The 15,561-nt window shown below is 50.7% G+C and overlaps 7 protein-coding genes across 7 annotated transcripts; 5 read left to right on the plus strand and 2 right to left on the minus strand.

Moving 5' to 3' along the window:
• Window positions 1-1,184: 1,184 nt before the first annotated feature.
• Window positions 1,185-2,260, plus strand: N7489_005448 (uncharacterized protein; the record flags this gene model as incomplete). Its single annotated transcript, XM_056711200.1, has 2 exons — window positions 1,185-1,323; window positions 1,791-2,260. 2 exons carry the CDS (start codon window positions 1,185-1,187, stop codon window positions 2,258-2,260), a joined length of 609 nt encoding a protein of 202 aa, XP_056569621.1.
• Window positions 2,261-2,542: 282 nt separating this feature from the next.
• N7489_005449 (acyl-CoA dehydrogenase) lies at window positions 2,543-3,980 on the plus strand (the record flags this gene model as incomplete). The annotated part of the gene is made up of 3 exons (XM_056711201.1): window positions 2,543-2,637; window positions 2,704-3,552; window positions 3,614-3,980. The coding sequence occupies 3 exons, from the start codon at window positions 2,543-2,545 to the stop codon at window positions 3,978-3,980; spliced, it is 1,311 nt and encodes a 436-aa protein (XP_056569622.1).
• A 662-nt stretch (window positions 3,981-4,642) lies between these two features.
• On the minus strand, window positions 4,643-5,458 carry N7489_005450 (bZIP transcription factor; the record flags this gene model as incomplete). The annotated part of the gene is made up of 1 exon (XM_056711202.1): window positions 4,643-5,458. One exon carries the CDS (start codon window positions 5,456-5,458, stop codon window positions 4,643-4,645), a length of 816 nt encoding a protein of 271 aa, XP_056569623.1.
• Window positions 5,459-8,015: 2,557 nt separating this feature from the next.
• Window positions 8,016-9,674, plus strand: N7489_005451 (DEAD/DEAH box helicase; the record flags this gene model as incomplete). The annotated part of the gene is made up of 1 exon (XM_056711203.1): window positions 8,016-9,674. The coding sequence occupies one exon, from the start codon at window positions 8,016-8,018 to the stop codon at window positions 9,672-9,674; it is 1,659 nt and encodes a 552-aa protein (XP_056569624.1).
• A 423-nt stretch (window positions 9,675-10,097) lies between these two features.
• Window positions 10,098-11,647, plus strand: gwt1 (putative GPI anchor biosynthesis protein Gwt1; the record flags this gene model as incomplete). The annotated part of the gene is made up of 2 exons (XM_056711204.1): window positions 10,098-10,193; window positions 10,253-11,647. The coding sequence occupies 2 exons, from the start codon at window positions 10,098-10,100 to the stop codon at window positions 11,645-11,647; spliced, it is 1,491 nt and encodes a 496-aa protein (XP_056569625.1).
• Window positions 11,648-11,846: 199 nt separating this feature from the next.
• N7489_005453 (amidase) lies at window positions 11,847-13,797 on the plus strand (the record flags this gene model as incomplete). Its single annotated transcript, XM_056711205.1, has 3 exons — window positions 11,847-11,974; window positions 12,038-12,621; window positions 12,674-13,797. The coding sequence occupies 3 exons, from the start codon at window positions 11,847-11,849 to the stop codon at window positions 13,795-13,797; spliced, it is 1,836 nt and encodes a 611-aa protein (XP_056569626.1).
• Window positions 13,798-14,179: 382 nt separating this feature from the next.
• N7489_005454 (uncharacterized protein) lies at window positions 14,180-15,420 on the minus strand (the record flags this gene model as incomplete). The annotated part of the gene is given in 2 exon segments (XM_056711206.1): window positions 14,180-15,078; window positions 15,090-15,420. 2 exon segments carry the CDS (start codon window positions 15,418-15,420, stop codon window positions 14,180-14,182), a joined length of 1,230 nt encoding a protein of 409 aa, XP_056569627.1.
• Between the last annotated feature and the right edge of the window lie 141 nt (window positions 15,421-15,561).

Consider the following 15,561-nt stretch of genomic DNA (forward strand, 5'->3'; position numbering starts at 1 on the left):
AGGTCGACCATGGTTTGTCCTCATTGGGTTATATCTCAGACTTACCGTTGTGCGAATGGATCGTCGCCTTCTCGCTTGTTTGCATGAATCATTCCAATCTAGATTCATTTAAGAAGATCCACATGCTATATGGTGGCTGAACCCACATCATCTTGCTTGGGCCGCTTCGGTTCCTCCGAGGCCAATAGGCGAGGCAGCGATATAATTTCGGTTCGTTCCTACCTTCCCCCTCCCCTCAGAAGACCAGACTCGACCAGACTAATGCAAGGCTAGAAATCTGCCGCGAAAATAGAATTTCCACGTATTGTTAGAAGCCAAATATCGACCGGGAAGCCTTTAACCCATGTAAGAAGTCGCCAACTTGCAGTTTAGCTTGAGGCCCCAGGGATTGGCTTAGATGAATTGTGAAAATTTGATTCTCCAGTTCTCATCGACATACCGCGTTATTGACTAATTAACTCAGTTATTAAATCATTAAATTTGGTTTATTACCACCAGGCAATTTATCATTGGACGTACCTGGGCAGAAGATCCTTCAGCGTAATCCTTCTGAGTTGTGGTATGTTCTGGGCGCTTGGTTTGGAAGATTCCAAATTGTAATTCTCCAATGGCAGACATGGATGGTTTAATTAAAACCCTGTTCATCGCGTGAGACTTTTCTGGGAACGGAATGCCCTTTAGTGGTTTTTGAGTGGCCTGTACAGGATGATGGTGATATCAGGAAAATGCATCCATTTCTGACTTGGTTATTCTGCACCTTCTCTTGATTTTGCCCTATATTGTGCGAGGACGTGTGGACGCATTCCCTTCCTGAAGGCCAGAAATGGTCGGAAACAATTCTGTGGTCATCCTCGCCGTTTCTTGGACGGAAACATGCATTGGCCTATTCTTTTTCGGCCTTCGGTTTCTGAGTAACTGGAAATTCGTTGGGCGGTTTAGATGGGACTTTGCTGTCGCTGGTTTGACGGTGGTGAGCGCCTGGCCTCTTTTCCATGAGTCTCGACTCCATGGCACGTGCTAATGAGTGGCTTTTCTGACAGGCGACCGAGGGCACTGCTCAGGTGTTCCTGCAGTTGTCAGTCAATGCTGGGATGGGCCGTCACTTGGATAGTCTGTCAGACACGCAGATAGTCACAGCGCTGCATTGGTCATGGGTATTCCAGTTACTAGCGATCGCAGCCAGTATGTTGGGAAAGCTGGCGATTCTCGCCTTCCTTGTCCAGATTCGTGGTCGTCACGAGAAAAAGCCGTGGTTCTTGATTATTCTGGGTGGTTTCATTGGAGCAGTTAACATCGCTGTCCTCGGAACAATTCTGGGTCAATGTAGGCCAATGCACAAATTGTGGGATGATAGTGTAGAAGGAACATGCGACCCGGGGCGCAAAATGAACCAGAACTATTCCTTCTTCCAGGCTAGTGAGTTTGCACGTCACATCGAGAGTCAAAGTTGAGACGATACTGACCTTTTAGGCTTCAATGCATTTAGCGACATCCTGTTGGCACTGTATCCAGTTCATCTCTTTTGGAAGCTCCAGATGAAGCTGCGGATCAAGATCGCCTTGTCCATCCTCATGGGATTGGGTTGGATGTAAGTATTTCCCACAAATTATTTCAACTTGCCCCGAGCTAACATTTCCTCGACTGCAGAGCGGCAGTTTGCTCCGCTGTCAAGACGTATGAGCTCAAGGCATTGACCGAAACAACAGATATTACCTGCAAGTCACAATCCAAAATTCCGTCGTGAAAAAAAAAGAAAAAAGAAAAGAAGCTAATTATCATATTTCCAATAGACGCTCAATCCGACCTCCTCATCTGGGCCTCGACAGAAGCTTGGATTGTCGTCATCGTCGGCTGCGTACCACCTATCCGGCCACTCATGGAAAAGGTGTTGCAGCAACTGGGTTTCACCTCGAAGAAACCCTCGACTCCCTACCAGTACCGCAACTCGAGCGGATTCGCAGCATATGGCACAAACAAGTCCAACCCGACTAGCCACTCTAACTTTCAGTCCAACGCATACGGGGGGAGGAAGCCATTTGACGATGATAATCCGGACTGGATCGAGCTCAGCACATCTGCTGGGACGAATGGAAGCGAAGAACACATTGTCAATGGGCCGAAGGATGTTATGATTAGAACTGAAATTGAGACCCGTTTCGAGGATGTGGAGGGTCAGGTCAGCCCGCCGTCAGGAGATTGTAGTATCTCTGCTAAGGGTTCGATCCATGGGCGTCGTCAGGATGTCCGAAAGGTTGTTTAATGTGTTGTCTTATCAAATGTGTGTTATATTCTTGGCTGATGCTTGCATGGACATGTCCAGCATGGCATATTTTGTATTGTAGATGAATGTAAGTGTTCCCTTCGCCCTGATCAACCTAGGTTAAGGAATGGAAAGACCCACATCCCCGCGGATCCCCAACGCCGCCGATAACCGACCTCGGCTCAGCGACACCCTCGTGATTATGACCTTCACCTCCCTCCCGAGGTCATTTTCTCCTCCTTTTCTTTCTCACGCATTGAGCTTATTTCCCCTCTATTCACAATGGCTTCTATTATTCGCGCGTTGCGGCCTTTGTCGCGTACCCCCTCAGTCCGCTTGGCGGGCAAGCGACTTGCTGCCGGCCGGCCCGTACAGAGGTACCGTCTAGCCCAGGAGCCCATGCTATTGGAATGTATTCGCTAACAAGTTCTACCCCATTACAGCGCATATGCATTCTCAACCACCCCCCGCCGGCGGGAGGTCGACCTCTCCGAGCTCACCCCGACGCCGATCACCCTTTTGTCCGAGACGGAATCCCTGATGGCCGACTCGGTATCCAAGTTCGCAGTGGAGCAGATCGGCCCGAAGGTGCGGGAAATGGATGAAGCCGAGACTATGGACGCAAAGGTCGTGGAGCAGCTCTTCGAGCAGGGCCTGATGGGCATTGAGGTGCCAGAGGAGTTTGGCGGTGCCGGGATGAACTTCACCGCGGCGATCGTCGCAATCGAGGAGCTGGCACGCGTCGACCCCAGCGTCAGCGTGCTGGTTGATGTTCACAACACACTCGTCAACACCGCGATCATGAAGTACGGTGATGCCAAGGCCCAGCGTACCTGGCTACCCAAGCTGACTACCGGCACTGTCGGCTCGTTCTGTCTCTCCGAGCCTGCGTCTGGCTCTGATGCCTTCGCGCTCCAGACTAAGGCTGAGAAGACCGCCGATGGTTATAAACTCAATGGCTCTAAGATGTGGATCACTAACTCTATGGAGGCTGGTGTCTTCATTGTCTTTGCCAACATTGACCCCAGCAAGGGTTACAAGGGTATCACTGCTTTTATTGTCGAGAAGGATACCCCCGGCTTCTCAATTGCTAAGAAGGAGAAGAAGCTTGGAATTCGTGCTAGCAGCACTTGTGTGCTCAACTTTGATGACTGTGTCATCCCCAAGAGCAACCTGCTCGGCGAGGAGGGGCAAGGATATAAGTACGCCATCAGCGTATTGAACGAGGGTCGTATTGGTATCGCCGCTCAAATGACCGGTCTGGCCCTCGGCGCATGGGAGAACGCCGCTAGGTGAGATTTCCTGTCCATCTTACACCCGCATATGAATTCAACCAGCTGACCACAACCAAAGATACGTCTGGAACGACCGTCGCCAATTCGGCGAGCTCATCGGAAACTTCCAGGGCATGCAGCACCAGATTGCGCAGGCCTACACTGAGATTGCCGCTGCCCGCGCTCTCGTCTACAACGCTGCTCGCAAGAAGGAGGCTGGCCAGGACTTCGTCCAGGACGCCGCCATGGCTAAGCTGTACGCCTCCCAGGTCGCCGGCCGGGTGTCTAGCTCTGCTGTTGAGTGGATGGGTGGCATGGGCTTTGTCCGTGAGGGTATTGCTGAGAAGATGTTCCGCGATAGCAAGATCGGCGCTATCTACGAGGGTACCAGCAACATCCAGTTGCAGACCATTGCCAAGCTTCTCCAGAAGCAGTACACGAACTAGACGAGATGGCGTTGAATACCTACCTAAATGGCTTTGATTTCATCTATGGATGCACACTGCGGCGTATTGCTTGTTTCTTTTGGGTGTTTATTCATCATTCCCTTCCAGTATACAGAACACGAAGAGCCATCATTGGTCATGCCTGTGACCATTTCGCATTCGCTCAACTAAGATGTATAAATGTCAAACTGTGTATACAAGAAAGTAAAAGAGCAGCGGAGATGATGGCCCCAGTGGTGCCAATGTGCCCTGCCTTGTTTGGATATCCAGTTCCAACAATAATCTTGCCGTGTGGAAGTCCAAGTCTGTTTCCCGACCTCTCAGCAAGTCACACCGGGCATTTGTAGATGGACCAAAGGTGGGACTGAGCTCCAAGACTGCACCCACAGCTTACTTCATTCGGCGCGGCTGCTATTTCCGTTCCAAGGGTACTATTTTTGTGTGGACCCCAGTTTCGAACGCGATTTCCGCGTCGACTTCGGAGTCTGAGAACAAGCATTGCTCCGAGATCTATAGCATCTATCAGTATGAATGTTCGTACCAAGGATCTTGCACGGAAATTACATGCTGTGAGACCGGATCGGCATGAGCTCGCAAGACATGTGTTTCCACCAAGGTTACAAGGCCCTTGGACCGCCCCGGTTGCCTGGCACATGCAATGTTCACGAGGGAGGCACCCATGGATACTCGTATGTCGGATCCGTCTGTTGCGATGGAGGCATTGGCTGCGGGTATGTTGATGTGGACGGTTGGTAGACTCGGGCGGGAGTTGGCTGAGGAACGGGACTGGCACTCGACATGGAAAGTGACCGGTTGCTGTAAGCGAATTGAGAGAAAGAAGATCCGGATTGTTGCTGGGGTGGGCAGATGGGTTGTCTCTGATGCATTCGACCATCTATCGGGTACGGTTCCATACGACTGGGGAATTCGGGATCGGAGGCTGTGAGCGACGGCGATCTTGTGGACGGGTATTGTTGTTGCCAGTCATGTTGATGAGACACTGGACGTGGTGCTGAAAGGTCCGATGGTCTTTGAGTGTGGGATGTTGCACTGAAGTGTGGCGGTAATAATGCCCCCGTTGTTGGGATGTCGGGTAATGCACTATTCGAGGCTTGTTCCGACCACTCACCTCGAAGCGGAGTGATCGGTTCGGTATTTGATGCAAACTCCGGTCGGCCAGTCAAAGAAGCAACTTGATGCTTCAATCGGATGACTTCATTCTCCAGAAAAGCATTGTGTTGCACGACTTCATCGAACCGCTCGTTCTGGACCCGCATCTTGGCAATCTGTGACTGGAGCGTGGATACCTGAGCCTCAAGTTGCTCTATATGCCCCTTGGTGCGTTGGCGAATGGACCGCTGAGCCTCTCGATCGTTGGCACGCTTTCGCTCTAGTTGTTCCGCTGACAGGGTTGAGACTTTCCTTGTCCCTGATCGAGACTCACGCCTCTTGATAGGTGGTTCGTCTTGAGAGCTCATGGTTATTGGTTTCCTTCCACTCCCGACACTCGACGCAGGACTCCCTTCTGTTGCCCAGAACCTTTCGAAGAGAACCCCCGCTGGCGACCATGGACCCAGCACTGGAGCCTAACATGAGGGGAAGTTGTGGATCACTGGTTTCGAAAGATCATGGGTGGGTGGCTCGAGACTATTTCCGAGCCGAGCAGGGATCAAGCCAGAACGTGACTGATCGTGCCAATCCAGGGCGAGATTAGCTTGAACGAGGATACGGAGCAGAGGAAAATTAGATGTTATGCGAGGTATACCCATGGATGCTTTCAGGAGGTGATTATAACCTTCTCAGCAATGGGGTGGCCTTGACAAGACCAGAATATTGTTCCCAACACTCATATCGTTTTCTCCAGGTTGATTAACAGGCCAGGCAAATCTCCCGATGATGCGGCGAAAGAGAGACCTCAAGCCGACGCCTAAGCGCCCAATAAGCGTGGAGAAATAGACGAACTGTGTGGATAGCTACGGAGTACTCCGTACGGGCCATGGATATAGTGTCCTCTTTTTAGCCACTACGGTGAGCCCCAATCGCAAGGTCCGCTTTTTACGACTCCTGCCAAGATGAATGGGGTCAAACTTAATGAAAAGCCTTCTGTTGGCCCAAACCCGCGTGCCGTAATGATGAGCATTTACTATTTACCCCTTTTCCTCTTTTTTTGATTGCGGGCTGACCGATATAAGAGTACTAAAATACCTTGCTCCATAAGGCATTCACAGACCATCGGTGGTGATCCGCTTCCTGGTGGAGATATGTACGAAGCAAAGGCCGGCGAAGATCCTTTGGCCCGCACTGTCTGAACGCCGATGGTCCCCGAGTATTCGGCTCCTCCAGGGAACACGGGGCTCGGGTATTATTTGGATAGGATGAGCATGTGGTGTGGGCAAACTAATACCTCGAGAAGAAGGGTATCAGCGGCTGTTTGAAAAGCATTGATCGGCAATCTGTAGCCGCAATGTTTTGACTCACCAATGGGTTTTCACTTTCACCATGGTCCTGGGGGACTTTAGCCGGGGACTCTTGCAAATTTTCTATTCGAACATCACAGTCCGCTCTAACCGATGTTTGAAAAGTCAGATGACTTCCCGTACATTTTCATCCTCTGATGATCCCGCTGGCCACTCAGGGGATTTTGCCCTGAGGATATAGATCATCGGAGGATCAACCAAGCATCTGTGAATGTTGCGCATTGCTCACTTTTCGAAACCTGTCATGAGAGCAGCACAATGTCTACCAATGTTCGATGAATGATTCCTGAAACTTACAATAGGCGACACCATCTATGTGGAGGTATGCAAGTGGGGAATCGGGCACGGTTATTTTGGAAATGGTGGCCCTACCATATGTATGCCCAAGCGTTTAATAGGCAATGTGCATGCGGACGTTCGCATTGGTTCTAGACTAGAAACGGTCCGTGACCCCCGGTCGATCATACGGATCTAATACCGATTTTAAGTCGTTCACCGTGAGCTCTACGGAGTAAGAGCTCTCGGTTTCGATGCATAGTGGCCAATCGCCCAACTATGATTCGTCCTATACACGTAGCCTGTGAGAATAAAAACAGGCAGAAAATTACTTGACTCGACTAGAAACGATCCGCATCTATGACGGGTGGTAATGAGGGTGACCGCCATGGTGTACGAAAAACGTTATATTGTGGCTGTGGTGTCCTTTAGCGAAGCCGTGGAGCTTTCTAGGAACGTTATCGGAGATTGTTTACTACAATATGGTGCGACATAAGTACCTACGTATCGGTCTTCGCCCCATATTAGGTGATCGACTGGGACTGCCCAGGTGCCGGGCGAATCATATCGATAGGATAGATGGCCCCCAAACACTCCGTAAGCTTTTCTCGAGGTAAGTTCTGACATACTGCTTTGTCTTTGTTCCAGATCATTCTACTCTATAAATCACAACACGTTTTTCACCTATAAATAATCACACAGCCTGTGTCTAGGAAGTTGCCTCTGCCGTTTCGACTAGCCCTCCGGCAATATGGCCACGAGAAGAAACGCTCATCAGGGAGAAGTGCCGAAGATACAGCGATAACATCCAACTAATCCAACAAAGTATTCTACGGGACTGGACCTCTGATATATAGAGGATTGATATATCTTCACTCGAAAGTACTTGTATCCAGGGACACGACTTGATCAGGCAATTACCATATGGGGTTAGTCTTACTTTTTCAGGAACTGACCCATAATACACGTGATATCAAGCGAGGATAATGGGTCCTCAGTAGCCAATCAGATAACGCTTACCAGACTTTGGGACAATCTTAAATGCTTGGCAACAAATCTCTTCTTTGTCAAAGATAAACTTGTATTGATCCAACATCATCAGGCATCAAGTCTGATTCTCGCTAAATTAGAAGGAGCAAGGAAAGAAAGATTACGTTCATCCAAACTTCCTCTTTGTTTTGTTTTGTCAACAAGCATTAACAATCATTTATTCGCCACTACGAGTTTGAATTTTCATCAAAATTAATTGCAGTTTTTCTTGGAATATAAAACATTGACCGTCATGGAAGGTCTTCAACTCAGCAATGACACCCAGTTGTACTCAACCATGGCAGGGAAGCTGGACTCCAAGCTCCTCAAAGCCCTTGACGTGATGGGGTTTACCAACATGACCCCTGTCCAGCAGCGTGTTCTGACAGAACTTCCAAATTGGCGCAGTGACTGTCTTGTCCAGGCTAAAACCGGAACAGGAAAAACCCTTGCTTTCTTGTTGCCTGCATTGCACTGTCTGCTTCAAGGTGATTCCGCGCCGCCCAAGGGCAAGGTCGGCATCTTGATCATTACCCCAACCCGAGAACTTGCCCAACAGATTGCAAAGGCGTGTGATGAACTAACATCGCAACTTCCCACTCCTCTTGAGTGCCATGTCGCAGTTGGTGGAACGGCCCGAGCATCTGCTCATTCGCGCTTCATGAAGGGCGCACCTTCCATTCTTGTCGCCACCCCCGGACGCTTGTGCGACTACCTATCTGAAACTCCCACCGCTAAGAAGCTGTCTAATATCCAAACATTGGTCTTGGATGAAGCTGACACGATGCTCGAGAGTGGTTTTATTGCTGATGTGAAGCGCATCCTCCAGCTCATCCCACAAAAGAGCACTGGCTGGCAAGGCATGTGCTTCTCGGCCACTGTCCCACCCAAAGTCAAGGATGTGGTCAATATTGTTTTGAAGAAAAACTACACTAGCATTTCTACCATTGATGAGAATGAAGCACCAACGCATGAGAGAGTTCCCCAGTACCACGTGCTCATGCCGTCTGTCGCAGATACCTTCACTACACTTGCCTCCCTGCTCAAGCATGAAATCAAGACCAGCTCGAAAATCATCGTCTTCGGCGTGACTGCACACATGGTTTCCCTCCTCGCAGGGGTCTTTTGCAAGGGTATGGTTCATTTGAAGGTGTTCGAGATCCACTCCAGACTCAACCAGGGTGCTCGCACAAGAACTACGAATCAATTCAAGGAAGCCGAAGCCGGAATCCTGTTCGCTTCAGATGTCATCGGCCGTGGTATGGATTTCCCCAACGTTGACTTGGTCATCCAGGTTGGTTTGCCATCAAACGGCGAGCAGTACGTCCACCGTGTCGGTCGTACCGCCCGTGCTGGCGCTGACGGCCGCGCTATCATTCTCCTCACGGAGGGCGAGTCATTCTTCATGAAGAACAACCGCCACCTGCCTATCAAACCCCACCCCGATACCGAAGCGATCAATGCTGGCGCTCCTTCATGCTCTAAAGCTGTCATGCAGGCCATGTACACTATTGAGGAAGAGTCGAAGCAACGCGCCTACTCGTCTTTCATTGGTTTCTTCGCTGGATCCGGTCTTCTGAGGCAGCTTCGTCTCGACAAGGCTGGCCTTGTGCAACTCGCCAACGAGATGGCTGTCAAGGGCATGGGATGTCCAGAGCCTCCCCCAATGGACAAAAAGATCATTGGCAAGATGGGGTTGAAGGGCGTTCCAGGTTTCACCTATGCAGACCCAAATGAGATGGCCCGAAGCGGATCTTCTAGACACCGCAACTCTTCCCGAGGTGGCAAGAGTCGTGATGCACTTAGCCCTGGAGCTGGCCAAGGAGACCGAGGGGGTATCGAGAAGAAGCGTGGAGGAGGCCGCGGAGGCCGTGGAGCACGCCGTGGGGGGTGGTGGACGCGGAAAGCCTAGATCATGATTCTTTTGCATACTAATGTCAAGCACAGCGTGCTAAAATGTTACTATCCATAGACACTAGACTTACGTTATGACCTGCTACATAAAATTCCTTAATCGAAATCAAAATTACTTGCCGAACAGTTGCCCACGTCCTGATTGTAAAGCTCAACCTCGAAGCTAGCCACGGTAGTCAACATAGCTTTAAATCATTTATAAGGGTAGCCATCTAGATATTATTCCACAATATTTTGACATAATTGACACAGTGTCATTAGTGATCTTGACAGTTGTTCTTGGGATTCAAGACCGTAAATGGTCAGGTGATCGCGGCTAGACATGACATTTAGAGCTTCAATGCTCTACCATTCCACCACGTCATTCTTTTAATTCGAACCCTTGAGGGCGATTAGCTATCAATATTGATAACTGCCCAATATGGATCCGAGCTACAAAGCTCGCAAGGAGGCCTTTGTGTCTAATCTTGCGGGAAGCACAATCCTCGAGATCAATGCAGTCACACTCGTTGCTTCAGTGAGAAACCTCGAGACTTTACCTTGCAATTGACACCTTCTGACCTGTGACAACCCTAGACATCCGTTCTCCTTTGGTCCGCGCTCCAGTCCCGCCTATCCTTCTTCACACCCTACGGCCCTGCGGCACTCGCGACCGACTTCATCCTCAATGTACTAGCCATCTTATTCGCGACGACCGCTTACTCCTCCGCACCACTTCTCCTCAACATCCTCCTCGTCTCCCCCGCGGTCCTCCTATTCCTTACCCGAAACGGCCTGCGCACACCCCAAAAAGCCAAACCGCCCCGCAAACCTAAGGCCAAAAATGAGAGCTCCCAGGGGGAACAGCAGGCATTGCCCATTCACCCATTCTTGACCACGTACCGCGCGGCAATGATGATTGTCACCTGCGTAGCCATTCTCGCAGTCGACTTCCGGGCGTTCCCACGTCGTTTTGCTAAGGTGGAGAACTGGGGAACGTCTCTAATGGACTTGGGCGTGGGATCTTTTGTGTTCTCCGCTGGAGTAGTCTCTGCGCGCGCGGTCCTGAAGGGCCGCGACTCGAAGTCTCCACGGTTAGCTTTGCATAAGAGGTTGGTTGGCTCGGCTCGACACTCCATTCCTCTGCTTGTGCTCGGCCTCATCCGGCTGTGGAGTGTCAAGGGACTGGACTATGCGGAACATGTGACGGAATATGGTGTGCACTGGAACTTTTTCTTCACGCTTGGCTTTTTGCCTCCTTTCGTGGAGCTATTCGACTCCTTGACTACACTGGTCCCCTCCTATGAGGTGCTTGCACTTGGAATTGCAGTACTCTACCAAGTTGCTTTGGAGTCGACGGATCTCAAGGGCTACATTCTCGTATCTCCTCGGGGCCCAGATCTGCTATCCAAGAACCGTGAGGGAGTATTTTCATTCATTGGATATTTTGCAATCTTCCTCGCCGGACGGGGTGTTGGAGTCCGCATCATTCCTCGTGGTACCTCGGCCACGAAATCGCCCCAGAAGGCACGGAACTCCGTTCTGATGCGATTGGTTCTGCAGGGAATGTTCTGGTCTACAATGTTCTTCTTCAATTCCACTTACGCATTCGGCTATGGTGCCAACATCCCAGTGTCGCGTCGGTTGGCTAACATGCCATATGTGCTTTGGGTGTCAGCATTCAATAGTGTCCAGCTTTTCCTCTTCTGCCTGACCGAGACTGTGTTCTTCCCCGCGGTCCACCGTGCCACTAGCACCGAAGGCGAGGCAGAGCAGACTTCCTTTGCGACCAGTCGTATTCTACATGCCTTCAACCGCGGTGGCCTTGCAGTGTTCCTGATCGCGAACCTGCTTACAGGAGCAGTGAACCTGAGCATTCCAACCTTGGATCTCAATACCCCGCAGGCCATGGGCATTCTAATTGTCTATGCGGCTGTGCTAACTGGTGCTGCTCTGGGGATGGACAAGTACAATATTAAGTTGAGCTTGTAGATATATTATAACACTCATAGATGTAGTATTATCCAATTTTAAAAAGTTGCATATAAAATATGTCGATAGTTCATATGTTCTGCATATGCGGAGAATAAATAAACCTTGCATTGCTGCGGTTTAGCCGCGGCATGTGATATCATCGGAGGAACAATATATGAGCCGGAGAGGCGCGCAAACCAATTCTGCAATCAACACTATGCCCTCCAACGAACAGTCTTTTCTTAATCACCCTCCAGCCCTGGAGGGTCCCAAAGTGCCGTACAAGTATGAAGACCAAGTCCTACCGGTCTTCCGCGGCACGCCCCTAGCCATCGGGGCTACATTGTAAGCTACAGGAGAGCTCCATTGAACGATCGCAACGTGCTAATTCCCCGCTACTTATGTCAGAATCCATAACGTTGGCTTTATCCAAAGCCATTTCTGGCGTAATGCCGGCTTCAGTGTCATCCGTGAAATTCCCCACCTAAGCCAGTACGCCGGCCGCTACGATCCAACCGTCATTCCAGTCGACAATACCAGCCAGGCCGAGTCCGCAGCGAAATCGGTGTCTGCAATTGTGGATCGCAGGAAGGGAGACCATGGATACTATACTTCTGCCGACTACCACGCGCTCTACTCGTCAGGAGAGCTGACCCCGACCGCTGTCATCGAGACGCTATTGCCTCTGGTCCGACGTGATACCCAGCCGCCCGGGAAACACTCAATTGCTTTCCTGGAGTCTCAAGCCGAATTGATCCGTGCAGCAGCGGAAGAGTCTACGGAGCGATACAAAAAGGGCAAGTCGTTAGGTCCGCTCGACGGCGTGCCGGTCGCAGTGAAGGATGAGGTGCACCTCACCGGGTATAAGCGCACGCTAGGCTCGAAGCTGGATTTCAAGCACGGTACTGATGCGACTTCGTGGTGTGTGAAGCAATGGCTGGACGCCGGAGCTATAATCATCGGAAAAACATCCATGCATGAGATTGGACTAGGTGAGTTCCAATTATTGGTCATCATCGGGTTGCAGTAGCTAACACTCTTCAGACACAAATAACAACAATCCCAACTATGGAACACCTAGGAACCCCCATAATAAAGAGTACTATTGTGGCGGTTCGTCTGGTGGCTCTGGGTACGCTGTCGGGGCGGGTCTTGTACCTATTGCGCTTGGTGCAGATGGCGGAGGCTCAATTCGTATCCCATCGTCGTTCTGTGGTATCTGGGGCCTGAAGCCGTCGCATGGCCGTGTGTCTGGCGCGCCATCCCAAAGTCTCGCGCCCACTGTTGGTGTAATCGGTCCTATGGCTGCTAGCATCGATGACCTCGCTCTCGCCTATCGCATCATGGCCACTCCGGCACCACCTTCAGAAGACCCGATCTCATCGCAGTTCCCTTATCCTGCTCCCCCGCACCCTGATACCAAGAGGACGAAGACAATTGGTATCGTCCGCGACTGGATTGACCGCGCCGAGGGCCCTGTGCGCGCTGTGCTTGATCGGGCGCTCGACTACTACCGCGAGCAAGGCTACAATGTTATCGATATCAAAATCCCTTATCTGCCCGAGGGTCAGCGTGCCCACGCTCTTACCATCATGGCGGAGATCGCATCTGGAGTTGATGCAAGCAAGATCCGGCAGCTCACAGCCCCGAATAAGGTGCTTGTCTCTATGGGCATGTACCAGATCACCGCACAGGACTTGCTCGCCTCTCAGCGGCTGCGCAATCTCCTCATGACGCATCTCGCGCATCTCTTCAAGGCTCACCCCGGGATGCTCATCGTCTCGCCCACAACGCCCATCCCTGGATGGCATATTGACGGTGGTGAGGCCGATCTGTCTCGCGGTTTGTCGGATGCCAAATCCTCTGTACGGAATATGGAATATGTTTGGCTGGCCAACTTTACTGGCTGTCCTGCTATCAGTTGTCCTGCTGGTTACAGCCCCGATAGCGGTGTGCCTATCGGTGTGATGGCTATGGGCGAGTGGGGTACCGAGGAGGATCTGATCGCCTTTGCTCGAGATGGAGAGCCTATCTTGGACCTGCCTAGTAGCGGTCCTTCGCTTGAGGAAAATGGAACTGCCTCGGCGGCTAAGGGTCTGCGGACTCCTTCTGATACCTCTGTGTGGGAAGATATCATTGCACAGACCAAGGAGAGTATGTCTAAGTAGGCAGGAGGGAGATTGTAGTCAATCGTGGCAGGTTGACCTTTTAGTCATATAGTATATTCCCGTGTATTTATTTACGAGCTACGAGGGAAGCCTTCCTTCGACTCAGCAAGATACCCGTGGACGTCCTAGTCAAGCTTCTCTGTTGTCAGCCGGAATTACTCCCTTCCCGTACATTCATTTAGTCTTTTACTTTCTCTGTGTAGTAGCCACCGCATCACTCGCCTACTTTGTAAGCCCAACATAGGTTAAATAGCTAAGCAGATCCTGCTCTTTACAAATCACACTCGCTTTACTTAAGGCTAAATTTACTTGTGGTATGAGGCTGGCATCTTGGTTCATTGTGACTAAGCACTGTCATTCACAAATAGCTTTCCATCGTTGACTACTTTACACTATTCTCAGCGTGGATCGACGAGCGGCTTTGTGGTGGCCTCTCCCAGCGAAAGCAATACTGCCCCATCTCCATTGCGGTGGATCTAGACCGATGGCCAGTGATCCAGTTTGACTTTCCATCCCAGGTTGTGCCCATCTCGAATGGTACATTGTAGTCGGGCGCTGTTGGTAGGTCCGGCCATGTAAATCGGTGTGGTGCATTGAGGTATCGTTCCATATCCCCGCCGGACCTTCGTGTTGCTACCCATTCGCTTAAAAAGTTGCGAAATTTTGACACCTCAGAGTCCAGTTCGCGACTAACAATCCATTCTGAGATACTTTGCACCATGTCTATATGTCGATCCGAGTGGGGGACATCCGAGAAGGATATATCGTTCGTGACAAGCTCGTAGAGTGTGAAGACGACACTAGTAACGTCATCTCGACCTTCGTATAGCCGTTTCTTCCCGGATGCAGCCCGATCAAAATCAAAGAGAACGATCCTATTTGTGCAAGGATCGATCAGCAGATTTCGGGGTGCGATATCTTGGTGCATGATCCCTAGTTCTAGGTTGAGAAAATCCACGACTTGAGTAAGCTGTTGTAACCACTGGAATCGAAAAGGGATCTTTGGATTGGCGAGTGTTCCACCTGGGATGTACTTCGTTGTGAACCCAATCACCCGAGACTCCTGGTCTTCAAGGACAACGCGATCAAATGGTATGATATTAGGATGCGGCGGCAGACTTTTGAGAATGTTGAGTTCATCCCAGGCCATTTGTAGTCTCAGAGGCTTGTTCAAGACGTTGAACTTGAAAACAACCTTCTGGGAGATCCCAGATTCGTTTTCGTACGATACAAGATCAATGAAAGGACCAAGCCTGTCGAGCTCTTGGAGTTTAGAGTGTACTGGATTGTACGGCAATCGGCCAGCGATCCACAGAGTGGGAAAGGAATATATGCAAGAAATAGAGTATCGTCCTCTTCCGGATTCGTCGAAACCCCTGTAAGGAGCCCGTCGTCGTCGACTGTGATAGCGCGAACTTCCGGCGATAGATAATCGGCGAATCGCGCCAAAATTGAGAGCTCCCTATCCTCTTCGGGCGGAAATAGTTTGGCGGTGCCTTTGACCTTGACCATCCGAAGTTGATCCCAATCCCAGACGTTGCAACATGTTTCGGTGGTGGGGTTTTCGCTCGGGCCGCAGTAGTTCTGGCCTTCAGACCAGAATCTGTCTTGAGGGTTAATCATGGCAAAATGAAGGCTCAAAACGAGTGATCTGTATGAAGTGCTGCTTCTAACGTGGGCGGGCGACTAATTCCGACGTGAGGATGATTTTCGCTTTTCCTAAATAGAGACACGAGCCTGGTCATGTGAACGAGCTGGGAGACT

This window comes from Penicillium chrysogenum (assembly GCF_028827035.1).
Source record: "Penicillium chrysogenum strain IBT 35668 chromosome Unknown utg000002l_segment0_segment0, whole genome shotgun sequence".
NCBI lineage: Eukaryota > Fungi > Ascomycota > Eurotiomycetes > Eurotiales > Aspergillaceae > Penicillium > Penicillium chrysogenum.